The sequence below is a fragment of the Schistosoma haematobium genome, chromosome 4, assembly GCF_000699445.3.
Source record: "Schistosoma haematobium chromosome 4, whole genome shotgun sequence".
NCBI classification, from domain to species: Eukaryota; Metazoa; Platyhelminthes; class Trematoda; order Strigeidida; family Schistosomatidae; genus Schistosoma; species Schistosoma haematobium.
In genome coordinates, this window is record NC_067199.1 from 42,869,964 (window position 1) to 42,888,111 (window position 18,148).

At 35.5% G+C, this 18,148-nt stretch overlaps 1 protein-coding gene across 1 annotated transcript; it reads left to right on the forward strand.

The window, feature by feature from the left end:
* Window positions 1–707: 707 nt before the first annotated feature.
* Window positions 708–14,845, forward strand: MS3_00008134 (uncharacterized protein). Its single transcript, XM_051216487.1, has 6 exons — window positions 708–1,027; window positions 2,218–2,311; window positions 7,169–7,397; window positions 8,846–9,107; window positions 10,994–11,161; window positions 13,885–14,845. The coding sequence occupies exons 1-6, from the start codon at window positions 997–999 to the stop codon at window positions 14,529–14,531; spliced, it is 1,431 nt and encodes a 476-aa protein (XP_051067077.1). The 5' UTR covers window positions 708–996; the 3' UTR covers window positions 14,532–14,845.
* The last annotated feature ends 3,303 nt before the right edge of the window (window positions 14,846–18,148 follow it).

The following is an 18,148-nucleotide window of genomic DNA, read 5'->3' on the forward strand; positions in this document are numbered from 1 at the left end:
CATGCGCGATGTACTCCTCAACATTTTATCTTCAAACGTTATGCTTATTATCGAAAGGCTGTTTAATTTACTTTCTTTGTGCAACTATGTATCGGAATGCGCTTAATCGACACATATTAATTTAGACTTTACTGTTATTGTTTTAAATGAAACTAATACAAATAGACTGATCGCGTCTCTTGCATAAGGGACTTTTGCGTAGTAATTTGGTCATTCAGTTGGAAATTATGTTTACTTACTTACGCTTGTTACGCCAAATGGAGCGTAGGCCGCCGACCGGAAATCTCCAACACACTCTGTCCTCCGCCTTCCTTTCTAGTTCTATCCAGATCTTGTTTATTCTTCTCACTTCTGTCTCCACTCCTCGGCGTGGTGTGTTATTTGGTCTTCCTCTTCTCCCTTGTCCTTAAGGATACCAAGTGAGGGTTTGCCTTCTGACTCAGTTGGGTGCTTTCCTCAATTTGTGTCCTATCCACTTCCAGCACTTCTTCCTCATTTCTTCCTCCATAAGAATCTGGTTTGTTCTTCCCCATAGTAGGTTGTTGGAAACTATGCACCACTTGACAATGTATACGAAACAGAGTTTGTGGACAAAGACTATCTCGGACAATCTAATTGGCAAATAACCAACTGTCATTTAATCTTCTCCATGTAGATATTATGTGATTGACAATTTCATCTCACCAATGAGTTAGTTCCTCTATAAGTCAATACAGGTATGTCAAAAATAGTTCAGATATTACAAATCTTTCCTCTAACAAATTTTAAAATATCCATAATCCTCTCATTCTTTTTTGTTCTCAAAGATCGATCACCTTTAAAAAAAGAAATGGTCAGCTGGATTTATCGCAAAAATCACCGGGAATCAACAATCTCCTCCCAACGAAATACATCGAAAAGCAAACTTTTCAAAAAGAAACAACACGAAATACTAATCTCAGTTCAATATCTTTGTCCATAATTAACTTAACCAAAAATATTTCGCAAAATCATGAAATGACATTAAAAATCTCTTCATCATTATCTGGTAAGAAATTTAAATCTAGACTTTTTGTTCAGTTATTTGCAACTATTCAATTAATAGTTAAGTTCATGAGTCAGTTGAAGCCAAACAACCATAGGAAACCTGAAAGCACTGGATGGCTGTTTCGTCTCACTGTGGGACTCCTCAGCAATGCTGTTGGGGACGATAGATCCCCAAAACTCATATTTTGTAATTTTATCATATCGATTAACTTATCGATTAAATGTTTAAATATTTGAATGGCAGTCAATTGATGAACTTATCGATTAAATGATTAACTAGCAGTCAATTGGTGAAATTATCGATTAAATATTTAAATGCCTGTCGATTGATGAACTTATTGATTAATGTTTAAAAACATTTTACTATGACAATATCGATTGTAAATATTTGTATAAATACGCTTGACTTGTGTGCTTAACCTGACTTGATATCTGCTGTTTGCCTGTAGAATACACTTTCTACGCCCCACCCAGACTTCTTGATCGCGTTAGCTGAGTCGGGTACAATTGACCAGAATAGCCTATCGAGATTCTGAATCCCTTGATCCGATCGATAAGTCACTGTCCTCTAATCGGTGGCCTCTTTGGGGTATAACAAATGCCCATTCACGATCCCGCCCTGCGAGATCTGAACCCAGGACTGTCAGTTCACAGAAACCCTTTCTAATAATCATCATCATATGCTCGTTGGTGACTGGCTTCAAGAGGCATTTCTTGGAGTTCTAGAGAGAAGCAGTGACCAGTAGAGTTCAACCAGGTCTGTTGTGAGATAGTAGTTCATTGAAGACAATGGTGAACGGTGGCTCAATTTCGTGGACTGGTTGAAGTTAGACATTAACACCGCTGTACGCCGGCCGGCTCGGTGGTCTACAGTTTAGGCGCTCGCACATGAGACCGATAGGTTCTGGGTTGGAATCCCGCAAGGCGGGATAGTGATTGTGCCCTGCTGAGTTGTCCCAAAATAAGACGAAACGGCCGTCCAGTGCTCTCAGGTTTTCCATGGTTACCATTTAATCTTCTGCATGTATATTTTACGCGACTGATAATTTCATCTCAATAATGAGTCAGTTCCTCTGTACGTCAATACAGGGAAAATTCATGAACCCAACTATTAAATTACTATAATATCTCCAAAATCCCTCTCTGATTATAATACCTAATTTGTTAATTTTTTTTCTTCAATTTATTTAGAATTCATATTAATAGAATATTGTTTGGTCAAAGGTCAATCGATTCCTTCCAAAATCCTGCCAACATATGAACATGAAAAACTCTTAGATTTAAAGTACGTACGTACGTACGAAGTAGACAGCAAGTTTAAACAAATACTCTTGTAATATATGATTTGAAATCTTAACACTATTAACACGTTTTCATGCCTGTCTACTTAACTGAACATCGTAGTATTGAAGAAAATGAAATCTATTTGTCAGAGACTTTAGAGTTAATGAAAAACTTCTGGCCTGAGTCAACACCTGAACTAAGGATAGGAAGTAAAGTAATCGAACGCGTTGACAACTTCACTTATCTTGGAAGTCTGATCAACCCTAATGGGTTGGTGTCTGACGAAATCTCAGCACGGATTCGAAAAGCTCGTTTGGCTTTTGCCAACTTACGTCACCTATGGCGAAGGCGAGATATCCGTCTATCAATAAAAGAACGAGTATATTGTACAGCAGTCCGTTCTGTTCTACTTTACGACTGCGAAACATGGCCACTAAGAGTAGAAGATATTTGTGAGCTACTAGTATTTGACCACAGATGCCTTAGAAATATTGCTGGCATCTGCTGGGATCATCGGGTAAGTAATAGTGAGGTTAGACGCAGGATATTAGGGAATGATGGTAAATCAGTTGATGAAGTTGTGAATCTTCATCGACTGGGATGGTTGGGTCACGTGTTACGTATATCTGAACACCGATTACCATGACGTGCAATGCTGACTAGTGTTGAGGATGGTTGGAAGAAACTTGTGGGTGGCCACATCAAAACGTGGTATCAGTGCTTGAAGTAACTGACTTCTAGTCTGAGTCATGTTGGTAGATGCAGACTACATGGTTGGGGTCCGCGTGACTATCGTAACCAATAGTTTGAGACTGTGCGTGACATGGCTCAGAATCGATCACAATGGCTCAAGTGTATACACTTTCTGTCTTCCTTTAAACCATGAGATTAAAACTACTTTGTATCTTTCTTTCTACGAACTAATTCTTTCCCTCTTTACTATATCCTTACATGAAATCTTTCCTTTGTATATTACACCATTGAGTTAACTGCTTCTATGAATCCAGTATTCGTCTTGTTGTGCTAATGAGGTATGGCGACTTGAACAGACGCATATATATGCCTGGTCCTACATTGTAACTGACTGCCTGACTAACAACTAATCTTTTCTAGTTCAAACGAACGACTTCATGAATAATGCCTATAATTTTAATAGAGCGTTTATAAAAGCAGTTTGATCTGAACATAATACCCATCAATGACTGACAATATTCAAGAATTAGTGAAAACCAGAGAAGATTAGACAGTAGTTTCATTCTAATGTGAGACTATTCAGAATGAAGAATGCACCCAAGACCTCCTTAAGGAAAGAGTCCACGAATTCAAGTTTCACAGAAAGCACATTTCCTCAAAGATATTGGTTTACAATCTTAAATCGATACACAAGAAAGATGACATGTCACAAATATATAAAAAGGCCAGACTATAATTTATAGACGAACCAATCACGTATAAGATAACAGGTCTCAGAATTTGGCGCGAAATTCATTCATCCATTTGGCTAAATAGAGTTTTGGCATTATAACTGTTATCAGTTCATGATGAAAACCCTAAATCTAATTCGTTACCTTAACCATCAACTGTAAATCATAGTTCGAATTCCTCACATTAGTTTATAACCCTCATTTGGTTCTAGTTATTAGGTGGACACTCAAGGTCACCCTACCATCACTCAAAGGCCGTCCATAAATTATAGTCTTACCTATAAGAGTTTATATAAATAAAAACCTTATGTTTTACCTAGTATCGAAATAGTTTTTGACCAAGGATCTATGGTTAATAAATAGTGCCGACTGAATACTCTCTCTCTCTCTCTTTAACACATAAACACAGTATTTTACTGAGAATCGATTGTACAAATCTGTATTTGATTAGTTACCAAATCCTTTGGACTGGTATAGATACTAGTTCGATAGTGATTGATTTTAGCTGATAGATAACAGTGTTACCAAATGTATGGTAATCCAGAAATTACTATTTCTAATCAAAGTCTATCATTCTTTGAAGAAATCGTCAGCGATTAGAAAACTATCAGAAACAATTCGATTGGTAATAGCTCTTCAGAAAGTTCTAGAAGTTTAAATACAGACTGATTATCATTTAATTATCCTTATTAGACAATAAGTCTATTTGTTATTATACACTTTTTTTTCCCAGAAACTTCTTACGAATCCATTTGGTTTCAACGAATTCACTAACTTTTAATTTCTTGTAGAAGTTTGTGACATTTGGGGGTTAACAATCGGTTACAGAGTCATTATGTAGGCATTCAAGTTGGATAGTGACCTATGATATCCCTACATTTAGTGTGGATCCAGAAATTTCCAGAGGACCAAAGTTGTTTTAGATGGAGTTTTTTTCTCTGAGTTGGATGGCTTACCCGTGTAGCATTCATCGTTATTCTAAACAATGTCATCAGCAGAAAATTCAGGTAGAAGTGAAATGTTCCAATTTCATCACATATGGCTCACAGCTTGTCCTGTAGACCTCAATGTCGATTGGTTCTTGTTGACCATTAATGTGTCATTGTTTACTTCTTTATTTTGGTTGTATCTCCCATTAGTTTGATTCTTGGTCCTATATTTGTCCATAATTTTTCTGATTGGTTGATAAATTGGATCGATCTCAATGTGTTTGTTGATTGCTGATTGATCTGAGTGCTAAGCTTCTAAAAATTCTCTGATGTATTTAGAATTGTCTGTATTCAAGATCTCGGCATTTTCCAGTCGAATGTGTGTCCACAGTTATCCACATTCATTGATGTAAGTGAGCATATGTCATAGCGTTTGACCGCTAGTTGATGTTCATGTAGGCGAAGATGAAGAGGGCGTTTACTTTGTCCGATGAAGTGTTTAACTCAGTTGGAACAATTTATTTTGTAGATGATGTTCAGTTTTCCTTCTTTTGTCATTTCATCCCTTGGTTTGCATAGGATTGGTTGCAGTGGTTTTGTTGGTTGGTGTGTTACACCTACTTTGAAAGGCTTAAACAATCTCGTCGTAGTTCATGATGTGCCTTTTATACATTGTAGAATGATCCATTTGTTGGTTTCTGTACTTGATTTTGTCTCTGATGATGCATTTGGCTGATATATTTGGATGAAGTTGATTGAGTAACCGTTCTTCTGATAGATGATCTTCAGGTATTTTACCGCGCTGCAAGTGTATTACAGTGTGTTCTCTCCCTCTTGAACAGAGATTGTACGCAGTTGATTTCGTGAGCTCTTAGGTTATTACTACACTAATTGAAAACTTGATCTGTGTAGGTCGCTTTCCGATATATTGGAGTCTCCAGTTTTCCTATGTCAGTTCTGATGATTAATACATCTAAGAATGGTAGTTTATTGTTCGATTATTGTTCCATTGTGAAGTTGTTGTCATCGAAGACGTGAATGATCAGATTGTAGGTGTTTTCCAGCTCATAATTTTCGACGATGACGAATGTGTCGTCCACATAAAGAACCCGAATGTCTTTTTTAAACGAACTAATTAATAACACTACTCAACTTAAAAATAGTTGACAACGTTGAAGATGTTAATCTACACAATAATAATTACCATTCCTATAGCCTTTCTAAAACTGTTTCTGTTATTTTACCAAAAATAATATTGTTGTAACTTGTGGGTTTGTGACCCTATCAATATATAACGTAGTGATACCTTCAATTAGAAAACAGTGAATTATGATGCATAAAACCTGTATGAGCAGTCTAGAGTCCGTAGCGATCCTGCTTCCCCGCCTACCCAGCCTATTAAGTCCAGAACACCAGTCTCAGCCACTGCAATATGAATCATTATATTTCAAACATAATGGGTTTATATACAAACCAAACAGATCACATCACACCATAAAATAGGAAACAACATTTGTACAAGATCTAACCAGGAGTGGATGTGAATAAGGGAGATAGTAAATGATAGACAGAGCATAATTCAAGTATGGTAAATCGTATAATAATAGTTCATAGGTCAAAATAAAACTCATAATAAGAGAGACACGAATATGAATAGTTTAGTTACTTGAAAATTATACGATAAAAATATACGTATAGTATTGATCGATAAATGGATTCCAAAAGTTACCATTCATTATTCTCATCAGGATATAACAAAATTACCACTAGTAACACTACTGTGGTTATCTTCTCAACTTTCTACCTCTAGACATTCTACTTTCTAATGGCGGTACATACTACATATATCTGTCGACATCAGTAGTACATACCACACTACTACAACTACTGTGATGTGAGCTACTTATATCCACATAAGTAATATATAACGATAGTCAGGAATAGAATGTATTTCAGTGGAAGATCAAGAAAGAAAGAAATAAAGAATGGGAATAGAAAGTAACTGGTATGAAAATACAGGGAAACTGAAATCTGAGACGATGAACTTTCATAAAAAGTGGAACACGAATATGAATAGTTTAGTTAATTAACAATTATACATTAATAGTATACGTATAATATTGGTCCATAAATAGATCCCAACAGTTACCATTCAATTATTCTCATCGAGATATAACAAATATTTTGATCTAAATTCAATGTTGAAATTGAAGTAAATTTCTCACACGTAACACCTTAAGTATCTGTTCGGATATGAGTTACCAATATAGTGAACGAGACCACCAATAAAGACAATCAAATGCATTTGAATACAGAGTTACAGAACGACGTTCCTACACCAATCACTCACTGGTGTCATTCTCTTCTCTTTGATCTTCTTAACTTCCTGTCGCCAGCTATTTTACTTCCGATTAATGATGCATACTACTTATACCTGTCAATATCAGTAGTACACATAACTTGAATAAATATTGTTTCTTCTTATTTCTTTTTTGTTTTCATTAGATGTTTCAATACAAACATTCATAGAATTAAACAAATCATTGATATATATAATAATCTAATAGAATATCAATGTATTTTATTCAAACGAATCATTCATCATCGGACATCGAATAAGAATCATTCAATTTGGATCAGTCAATCATTTCATTTAAACAATATCTCATTATATAATACAGTTTATTCTACTTGTCTTATACGTGTTTGTCAAATAGAACAACTTTGTACATATGTAAGTGGTTAAAGAAAGAAAAAAAGGGCGTGGAATTACATTGTTGGAAAGTATTTATTTACAGAAAAAGGGGTGATTTGTGGAGAATGTTGGGATTTGAAGAGTTGAATTCATAAGTCGATATAAGGTAGACTACTATGGAAAATCTAAAAGCATTGGATGGTTGTTTCGTTGTAGTATGGAACTCTTCAAAAGTGTGTATCCATGATATCACTGACTAGATTCGAACTCAGCATCTACAGTCTCGTAAGTGAACGCTTAAGCTTCAGTACTTCTGAGTTTTCCATGGTGATCGAGCTTTAATCGATACATGAATTCAACTGTTGAATCACTACAATCTCCACAAAATAACCCTTTCTGATAATAATAATAATAATAATAATAATAATAATAATAATAATAATAATGTGCCCACTGGTGACTGATATTTCTTGGAGTTCTAATGAGAAGCCTAGTGGAGTTGAACCATGTCTGTTGTGAGACAGTTAATGAAGGAAGATAATCGTGGACGGTGTAGCAATATGGCTGATTGATTGAAGTTAGACATAAATACGGTTGGATGTGGACTGATTAGTGTACAGGTTAAGCGTTCTCACGTGAGACTCAATGTCGTGGGTCCGGGTCCCACGTGAGGGATCGTGGATGCTCACAACTCACCAGTCCCATACTAGAACGAAACGGTTATCCACTATTTCTAGCTTTGCAATTGTCGTCTAACATTCATCCACCATTCATGATATTAATGTAGAATCAACAACGTGCACAACCCTATACTGATAACTATGATGTGCTGACTAGTGACTAGGTTGAAGATGGGTTTGATGAAGTTGTAGTGAGAAGTCATAACTAGTGAAGTTGAACCGTGTCTGTTGTGAGACAGTTACTGAATTAAGAAAATGGTGGACAGTGGTGCAATATGGTTGATTGATTCAAGTTAGACGGATGGAGTTGTAGTGAGAAACTATGATTAGTGGAGTTGAACCGTGTCTTTTGTGAGATTTCCATCCTATAATTACTTTTTGTACTGTTTAGGATAGCATCAGTACAACTTTTTAAGTGTGATAGTTATTTTCAAACATAAAATGTTGAAGCTTATTAACATTACATAACAAAAAATCATTTACATCAGTAACGTTTATTGATCATTTCGATAATCAACCATTTGTCAAATTTCAATAGTTGAGATCATGAGTCAATTAGAGCCAGACCACCATAGAAAACCTTGAACCACTGAACAGTCACTTTATCCTATGACCCCGACTCCCGACATTCGAACCCAGGACATATCAGTCTCACGCGCGTGCGCGCTAGACCGGCATCCATCGGTGTTATCCACAAAAATAGAACGCCTTCTGATATATTATTTTTTGTCAGATTGTCAGCTTTTAATTATTCTGAACAAATATGATGCATCGATTTCTTCTCCTTCTTTTCTTTTTTGGTTACAGGCTGAATTTTATTCATTGAATAGAACAAATAAACAATATAATGATCCATATGTACAATCTAAAGTGTATATACCATTGATAATATTGAATAATAATAATAACTATAGAAACAAATCGAAATTATCCCACTTATTCCCGCCAATAAATTTTAATAATTTAATACAATTTTACTTTATTGAATCTACATTGCAAATAAATCAAACTAACATTAACATACAATTGAATGATTCTATTGATGTATCTTTTAAACATTCAATTATAAGTAAGTTCATCTTAGTTTCTAACAACTATAAGCTCTTTTCTTTTCAATAGTTGAAATCATGAGACGATTGAAACTAGACCACCATGAAAAACCTGAGTTCGAATCCCGCGGGGTCGTGGATGCGCACTGCTGAGGAGTCCCATACATACTAGGACGAAACAGCCTTCCAATGCTTCCAAGTTTTTCATGGTGGTCTAGCTTCAATTGACTCATGATTTCATCTATTAAAATTACTAAAACCTCCATAAAACCCCTTCTTTTTTCTTTTCGTTAGTTGATTAGTAGAGAATTATCAGTTTTATAGAGATTATCTTTAATTATAGCACCTAATTGTCATGATACGGCCGAAAGTGAGGAGAGTCAGATCTTCCTCTCTAAATGCTATCACATGGCCACGTACATATGACCACTACCAGGGAAGTCCTACTCACTGCCTTCTCTCACCACGGATGTTGTTTAGGAAATTAAGAAGACGGAAAGCGAACGTCCGAGTAGATGAACACGGAGAATCCACCTAGGAGAGTTGGAAAACTCTGATTCCAAACTAATAGTGCACATGGGCTCCAGGATCTTGACGGAACAAATGGCGTATGAACCTATTGTTGGTCATCGGCTACCATGGTCCTGAATCTTCTGACGTTTTTAATTGGATATGTCATTTACAGATAAACAAAAGAATTTGTACTTTATCTTTATTTATGCTTAACACAGAATATGTCCAGTTCATATTGTAAATATAGATTGAAATGCCTCACTATTGCTTATTTGGTATTAAAAGTTATGGATAACGAGTTTTAGTGTGAATAGTTAACACTAGAATTTAAGTAGATCCAACTGATAAAACTCAGATCAAACAAAGAACACACTCTAGAATCCTCTAATAGAAGTCTAAATTTTAATCATAGGATGAATCACTATTATGTTCACGAAAACCTGATATTTTCGTTAGACGACATGAATTATAAAATCTTTATTTTAGTTAGAATGAACTCAGAAAAGCAAGACGAGAGCTCATGTGTCAGGGGGATTCAGATTCTCCTAACGAACTTTATGATCAATGTTCTGCAATAAAGAATAATTTATCTCCACCACATAGAACATGGAAGATGCAAAAACCATTACGTATCTGGGCAGCATCATTAATAAACACGGAGGATCTGATGCAGATGTGAAGGCACTGATCGGCAATGCAAGAGAAACATATCTACAACTGAAGAACATCTGGAACTCAAAACAATTGTCAACCAATACCAAGGTAAAAATTTTCGTCACAAATACCAAAATAGTTCTACTGTATGTAGCGGAAACTTGTAGAACTACGAAACCCATCATCCAGAAGATACAAGTGTTTATTAACAGTTGTCTATGCAAAATATTTCGGATCTCTTGGCCAGATACTATAAGCAACAACCTACTATAAGAGAGAACAAACCAGACACCAACGAAGGAAGAAATCAGGAAAAGGCGCTGGAAGCGGATAGGAAACATATTGAGTAAAACACCCAACTGAGCACAAAGCAAGTCCTGAAGGCCAAATAAAAGAGAAGAGGAAGACAATAAAACACATTACGCTGAGAAACGGAGACAGACATGAGAAGAATGAACAAGAATTGGATAGAACTAGAAAGGAGGGTCGAGAGCAGATTGGGTTGCAGAATGGTGGTCGGCGGCCTATACTCTATTGAGGGTAACCTGCATAAGTAAATAAGTAACTACATAAAACAGTCAGCTGATATTAGTGATGGTATTTACCACGTGGATTTTAAATTGTCTTAAACAATGAAACTTACTGAAAGAAGTTGGCTTCCAATTCTCATAAGACATCGGATAACCGATAAAAATCATATTCATTTCCTAATACCATTTCTATCTGTTTTATATTACAGATGTGAACAAATCACTAGAATATGTTTGGATTAAATATATATTGGGAATTTCCATTTTTACTTTAATGTGTCAAATTATAATATTTTCATTTAAACATTTGAAGAAATGCTACACAAAATACAAACTTGTCAATCATAGAAATCCGTTTGTAATGACAGCGGTTACAAGTAAGCATGTTAATTTTGTTTTAAAATGTTTGCTACTTATAAGTAGTACGAATGATTTTTCATACACATAGTTTACTTTATTATTTTAAAGGGAGCAAGAACAAAAATTGGTGCAGAACAATCAATGGATTCATTTTATTTCATTAGGTTCTCATTAGCTGCTTACAACCTAAATTATTTAAAATTCAACATTATTACAGATATTGACATACTGATACATAAGAGTGTGATTAAGGATGAATACATGTGTGTCATGGTGTAGCGAAGATTCCGACAGAGTTAATGAGGTCATAAAAATTGTTTGTTTCGAATAAATAAATAAAGTTAGAGAGGGAAAGTTCCAGAACATTGAAATAGTGATTAGAACTCATGAAAATAGATTAATGGTAATAAAGAAAATATGAATTGAAATCAATCATTTATGGATGATGTAATTTATATTTCAGAAAGAGTTGCAATAATGACGTAATAAATAAATAAATAGGAGCAAATTAATAGAAAGAGTAGGGGTTATTGTGACCAGGGTAAAGAAAGATTTATTACTGTCTCTTTTTGTATACATAGATCTGGTTTTAAACGTTTGATTGCTATTGCTTCAGCAAATTTCAAAAGGTTGGAGTTTGATTGTTTGTTAATCACCTTGAAGGACTTCAGTATATCAACTTCATGTCCTGTATCAAGGAGATGGCACTGTTGAATGCGTTCAATTCATTTAATCTTAAACTTTTCGGAATATGTTTTTTGGGCGTCCATTGCCATCTATAACACAAAGTGTAGTACAGGGAAGAGCTAATCAGAACCGAAAACTCAGCTTTTGCACGATGATCACTCACTACGAACAACTGGGATATGTTTGTATGATGCTCAAAATGTTTCACATGATAGAGGAAATTACTTTTTGTCTCCACAGAGTAAACAGTATGACGTTAAACGCAACAAACGTCCAATTACGTTGATGTAGATCATATATGACTGGCAAATCAACTCTATCCCTAAATTTCAACATTAAACCTACACTCCTGGTTGTACTATGCTTTATGGGCGAACTGATAATACAGCACTTTTTGCATTTGCTTACAGATAACCTTTGCATTCAACATGATTTAGTTTATGATGACAACCCTAATCCTAAATAGGAACAATCTGGGACTCTTCCACATCAATTGCTGCTCTTATAATGGTTCAGGAAAACAGGTTTTCTACATCCGTAACGAGTGATTTTCTCACAAACTTTGCATTTACAATAGCTACTTTATGACTGACTAAGAACTAGTGTAAAAATAATCACAATTGTTTCAAGCTTATCTGCATAATGTTTTCTTGACAATTTCATTTTTTGTGAACTTCAGACAACGAATAATATTTCAGTATACTACAGAAACCCTACCCAACATATAAGTCGATACTTTGAATTAATTGTATTGTACCAGTTATGTAATCACATCACTGATAAGTTACAATATTTTCTCAGAAATTTTGTAAATAATAAAATTAAGTAGAACCACGTATTCTTGTAGGACCTTGAAGGCTTTTTCATTTCAAACTAAAAGTAATTCACACTTACTTGTATAAAGTATATAGTTAACAATATTCTCAAAATAATGTGTAAATAAATTATTCGGTTTGTGTGAGGAGTAGGATACTGCCCGGGTACCCAAACTGAAGCCATGGTTTTCTCAGGAGGCCACACCCGGGGCCTTTGATCTTGAGTTATGATCCACAAGGCAGTGGACGAACGTCAGGAAATGCGGTCCCATGGTAGCCGTTTCATACACCATTTGTTCTCTCAGGATACTGTAGCACATGTCCACCATTAGTTTGGAATCAGGGTTTTCCAACTCTCCTAGGTGGATTCTCCGTGTTCATCAACCCGGTTAAAATGCCATACATTCGCTTTTCGTTCTCTCGATCATATAAACAACACCCGTGGTGCGAGAAAGCAGTGATTAGGACTTCCCTGTTAGTGGTTGTATACACGTGTCCATGTGAGAGCATTTCGAGATGGAGGGAGCAAACTCTCCCCACTGTTGGCTGTAACAGGGCATTTTGGGGCGCTATACTTCACTAGCAAGGATTATTCAAATCCTCAATGTGTAGTAAAATATCGAACAATAATCCCTAAGCGCTGAGAATTGAAGACAATTAAATGAAATTATGTTAAGCAATGAATTGTTCAAAATATTCACTTATCATGTTATACCCTTGTAGTCAGTTGACAGACGTCATAAAGATTTATAAACTGGATTTGACACTCACTGTCGATTAGGTTAACACTAAAATATTCAAGGTGAAAATAGTTACTTATGAGTGAGTAATGTGGATCTAAACAATCCATCGAGTCTATAATTTATGAACGTACCAATCACGCATAAGACAACAGATCTTGTATTTTTGGCGTGAAATTCACTCATCTATTTGGTTAAATAGAGTTTTAGCATTATAGCTGATATCAATTGATGATGAAAACCCTAAATCAAACTTATAACCTTAATCACCAACTGTAAATCATAATTGTAATTTCTCATACTGGTTTATAACCCTTATTTGGTTCTAGTTATTAGGTGGACACTTTCAAGATCACCTTAGAGTCGCTTAAAGATTGTCGTTGGGGGGAAAATAAAGTACTTATTCATAATAAATCATATATTTATTAGTTAATAAAATTAACAAACTAGTGCCTATTTTGTTATTTTCCACTTTCCTCCCGCCCCCTCCCCTCTTAGACGAAGTTCAACAGTCGGTGAATAGAGATGTAAACTCTAAACAAATTTGTCACAATGATTATCATGTTGAAAATAGATGTGAATTACATAATACCAATGTCATAATGAATGATAATAGATTAAATAAAGAAATAAAAGATATAGAATGTGATAGAATTGAACATAATCCACTTGATCATCAACAACAAACTAGTCATTCAATGACATGTTTATTAATTTATCCATCGAACAAATCAAATCAATGTCGTCTCTTATTCAATAATAACCATAATAATACATTACATTATACTAATTCATGTCTTCCATCACCTATTCATTGCCAATACAATCAAAATCATCTATCAAAGTTTAAGATTGATTCATGTGTAAAATCAAAATATATCAACTTACCACAACGTATATGTAAATCAACATTGAATATTGCTACTAAACATCAAATGAAATTATCAACAGAACAATTAACATTGAATGAATATGATAAAATGAATCAAGTAAATGATAAAAATCTGCCGCTTTTCAATAATTGTACACATAGAAATGTATTTTTACCAACTTGTTATCATAATGATTGTTTAAAACAAAAATATGCTTATTGTACAGTATATCATAGTTTAAAGAATCAAGATTATAAAGATGGTTGGGTTTAAGCTCTACTTTTCTTCTTTATATTGATGAAGGTGTGAGGATACTTTTTAATTGAAACTATAGAGGAGAATTGAGTTTATACTTTGTATGAGGTTTTCAAACGACTTGGATTAGATGCTTCGACAGAGATGCCACCAGGTGCTGTATTCCAGACAAATCTTGTATAGGCTAACTGTGAAGTGTACTGTTAACTGAAAATGTTTTGATAGTTAAGCTCGTAGCTTGTGTTGTAGCTGCTTGCATTACTGTGAAATTGTGAAGTACTTTCTGTATAATATCGGAAGTCGTAATGACTGTCTTTGTAACCTGGCGTAAACTAAAAAGGTAAAAGATTACTTGATTTTGATTTTAAGTACGAATACACACAGCAAAAGCGGGCCCTATCGAAACGTGCATTGTTATTTTCGTAGTTTGAAGTAAAAGGTGTCAGAAATGTCACCACCTGGCCGGAGCAGCGAGGCACAATCCGACTTACACTTCCGCGTCGTGCCTCCTGGATAGTGAGACGAATGTCTCATGAACCAACGTGAGCGGTAACCCGGGTGGTGGAGATCGGGCTAATCACCCACTCAACCTATACCCACAACCTGATTACGAAAACTACAGAGAATCATTGCACAATTATTAATGGTCCAAAGAAAGACAAAAAAATCACAAAAACTAAAACTTGGTTTATGGAATGTCCGGGGTTGCTCTCAAGAGGGTAAGCTCCAACTGATTGCAGAACAAGTTATCGAATGTATGCACCACATAGCAGTGATTACTGAAACGAGGATGGTCTCCAAAACTATCAAAATAGACAAAAACACCACTTTCCTCAACTCTAATCCTGATATAAATGACTACCGGAACACCGGTGTCGTGTTCATCATTAATAACCAGTCAATGGTTTCTGCCACCAACTTTAAGGAGATAGATGGTAGAATAGCTACCATTAAAATACATAGCAAAATCACTAACCAGACTATCAACCTCATTGGTTGTTATGTCCCAACTGAGTCTTCTAATGATGATATCAGCAAAGAAAACTTCCATCTTAAACTGAACAGCACAATTAAGAAACTTAAACTAAATAAACTTCCCATAATCATACTAGGTGACTTCAACTGTAGGCTAGGCCTGGACCTTCAAGCTTACTACCCTTTGATATATTGATCTTTTGCTAACTTAATCATATTGTTCTATGCTTTATCTCTTTTTTTAAGAGATCACTTATGCTGTGTTGCCATCTTTTAGTGGCCGACCTATGTGGGATTGCAGCTTTGTTAGCTGTCTGTATGATTGCTCTTTCTATCATATGTTCCGTTTAGGTCTTGGGGTGTACTCAGGTGGACGTCTTATGAGCTGGTTTAGTATTGAAGGTATTCATTACTCGCAGACTTGGTGTTTCGCATAGGTTTATTAGTCTCATACCATTTTTTGATGTCTCTGATTCAAGCTTGATAGCTTTCCCTACGATACTAAGGTAGTAAGCTTGAAGGTCCAGGCCTAGCCTACGGTTGAAGTCACCTAGTGTGATTATGGGAAGTTTATTTAGTTTAAGTTTCTTAATTGTGCTGTTCAGTTTAAGATAGGAATTTTCTTTACTGATATCATCATTCGAAGACTCAGTTGGAGCATAACAACCAATGAGGTTGATAGTCTGGTTAGTGATTTTGCTATGTATTTTAATGGTAGCTATTCTACCATCTATCTCCTTAAAGTTGGTGGCAGAAACCATTGACTGGTTATTAATGATGAACACGACACCGGTGTTCCGGTAGTCATTTATATCAGGATTAGAGTTGAGGAAAGTGGTGTTTTTGTCTATTTTGATAGTTTTGGAGACCATCCTCGTTTCAGTAATCACTGCTATGTGGTGCATACATTCGATAACTTGTTCTGCAATCAGTTGGAGCTTACCCTCTTGAGAGCAACCCCGTACATTCCATAAACCAAGTTTTAGTTTTTGTGATTTTTTTGTCTTGTTTTGGACCACTAATAATTGTGCAATGATTCTCTGTAGTTTTCGTAATCAGGTTGTGGGTATAGGTTGAGCGGGTGATTAGCCCGATCTCCACCACTCGGGTTACCGCTCAAGTTGGTTCATGAGACATTCGTCTCACTATCCAGAAGGCATGACGCGGACGTTTGAGTCGGAAACCTTCCACTATCTTGGCTCCACTATAAATAACATGGGAACCCCTGACAATGTCATAACCCATAACATAGAAAAGGCCAAATCTGCGGTGATCAAAATTAGACCAATACTAAAATGCAAGGAACTTAGCCTTGGTACTAAAATCAAACTGGTGGATTCTTCAATAATCCCGATTCTCACATATGGACTAGAATCCATAGTACTAAGGAAGTAAGACTGGACTAGACTAGAAACGGTCCTAAATACAATACAGCGAATGATCTTAGGTATAAACGATGGAAAACAACTTACTGTACAGCAACTTAAACTAAAAGTAAACTTACCTAACCTAGCCAATAAAATCATGCAAAATAGATTAAACTTATGGTACACCGCGCATAAAAGACCAAATAACCTAATTGTGAGCTCTTTAAATAGCGAATTCGATAACCCAAACAATAATAGGAAGGCAAACAAAAAACTGTTTAGGACAACTGCACCAAGATATTGGAGAAATGGGTGAGCGGCTACCGGATAATTGGATAATCCACCCCAATAAGGTCAAAATCAACGCATATCAGGAATACTTCCCCGAAATAATAGGCAAGCGTCACCAATATCTGCAAACCCCGAAAATCAGCAACTAAAAGATGGCAAACACAGATCAGTGAGGACCTAAAGGAAAGCAACTAAGACTTCAATGGTTAAACAATCCAACTGTAGAAAACAAAGACAAATATAATCAAGCAAACAAACTAGTAAAACTTAAAATAAAATCAGCCAAAGAAGACTACATTCAAAAGAAAACTAAGGAAATGAATGCCTTCTTCGAACAAAATGATCTACACTCAGCGTATAAAATGCTTGACGACATATTAGCCACAATAAGAAATCAAACATATAAACAGCGAAGAAACCAAATAAAAAGCAAAACACTTCAACAACATTGCCAAAATCTGTTTCAATCAACAACAACACTAAACCTAGAATCCTCGAACATGAATCAATTCAATGAACCTTCTCTAACAAAACCTGAACTTGAAATAGTCATCAAGAACCTAAAAAATAACAAAAACCCCGGTAACAATGGCATAACCAATGAGATGATCAAACATGGTGGGGAGAAACTACAAAACATCCTATTAAACATCATGAACAAATTCTGGACAAATCCAAACGAAATCCCAAATCACTGGTTAAACGCTAATGTAATAAGCATATACAAAAACAAAGGTTTGAAATCAGATCCAAATAACTACAGAAGCATCTTCCTACTCGACACACTGAGCAAAATATTCTCCGGAATGATCTGCAACAGACTAGTACAACAAACAGATAATCAAATTCCGCCAACACAATTTGGCTTCAGAAAACATTTAACTACCAGTCATGCAATTACTACAATCAGACATGTAATCCAATGTGCTCTTGATTCAAAGAAAACACTGATCATCATCTTTGTAGACCGAACGAAATCCTTCGACACCTTGGAGATTGTAG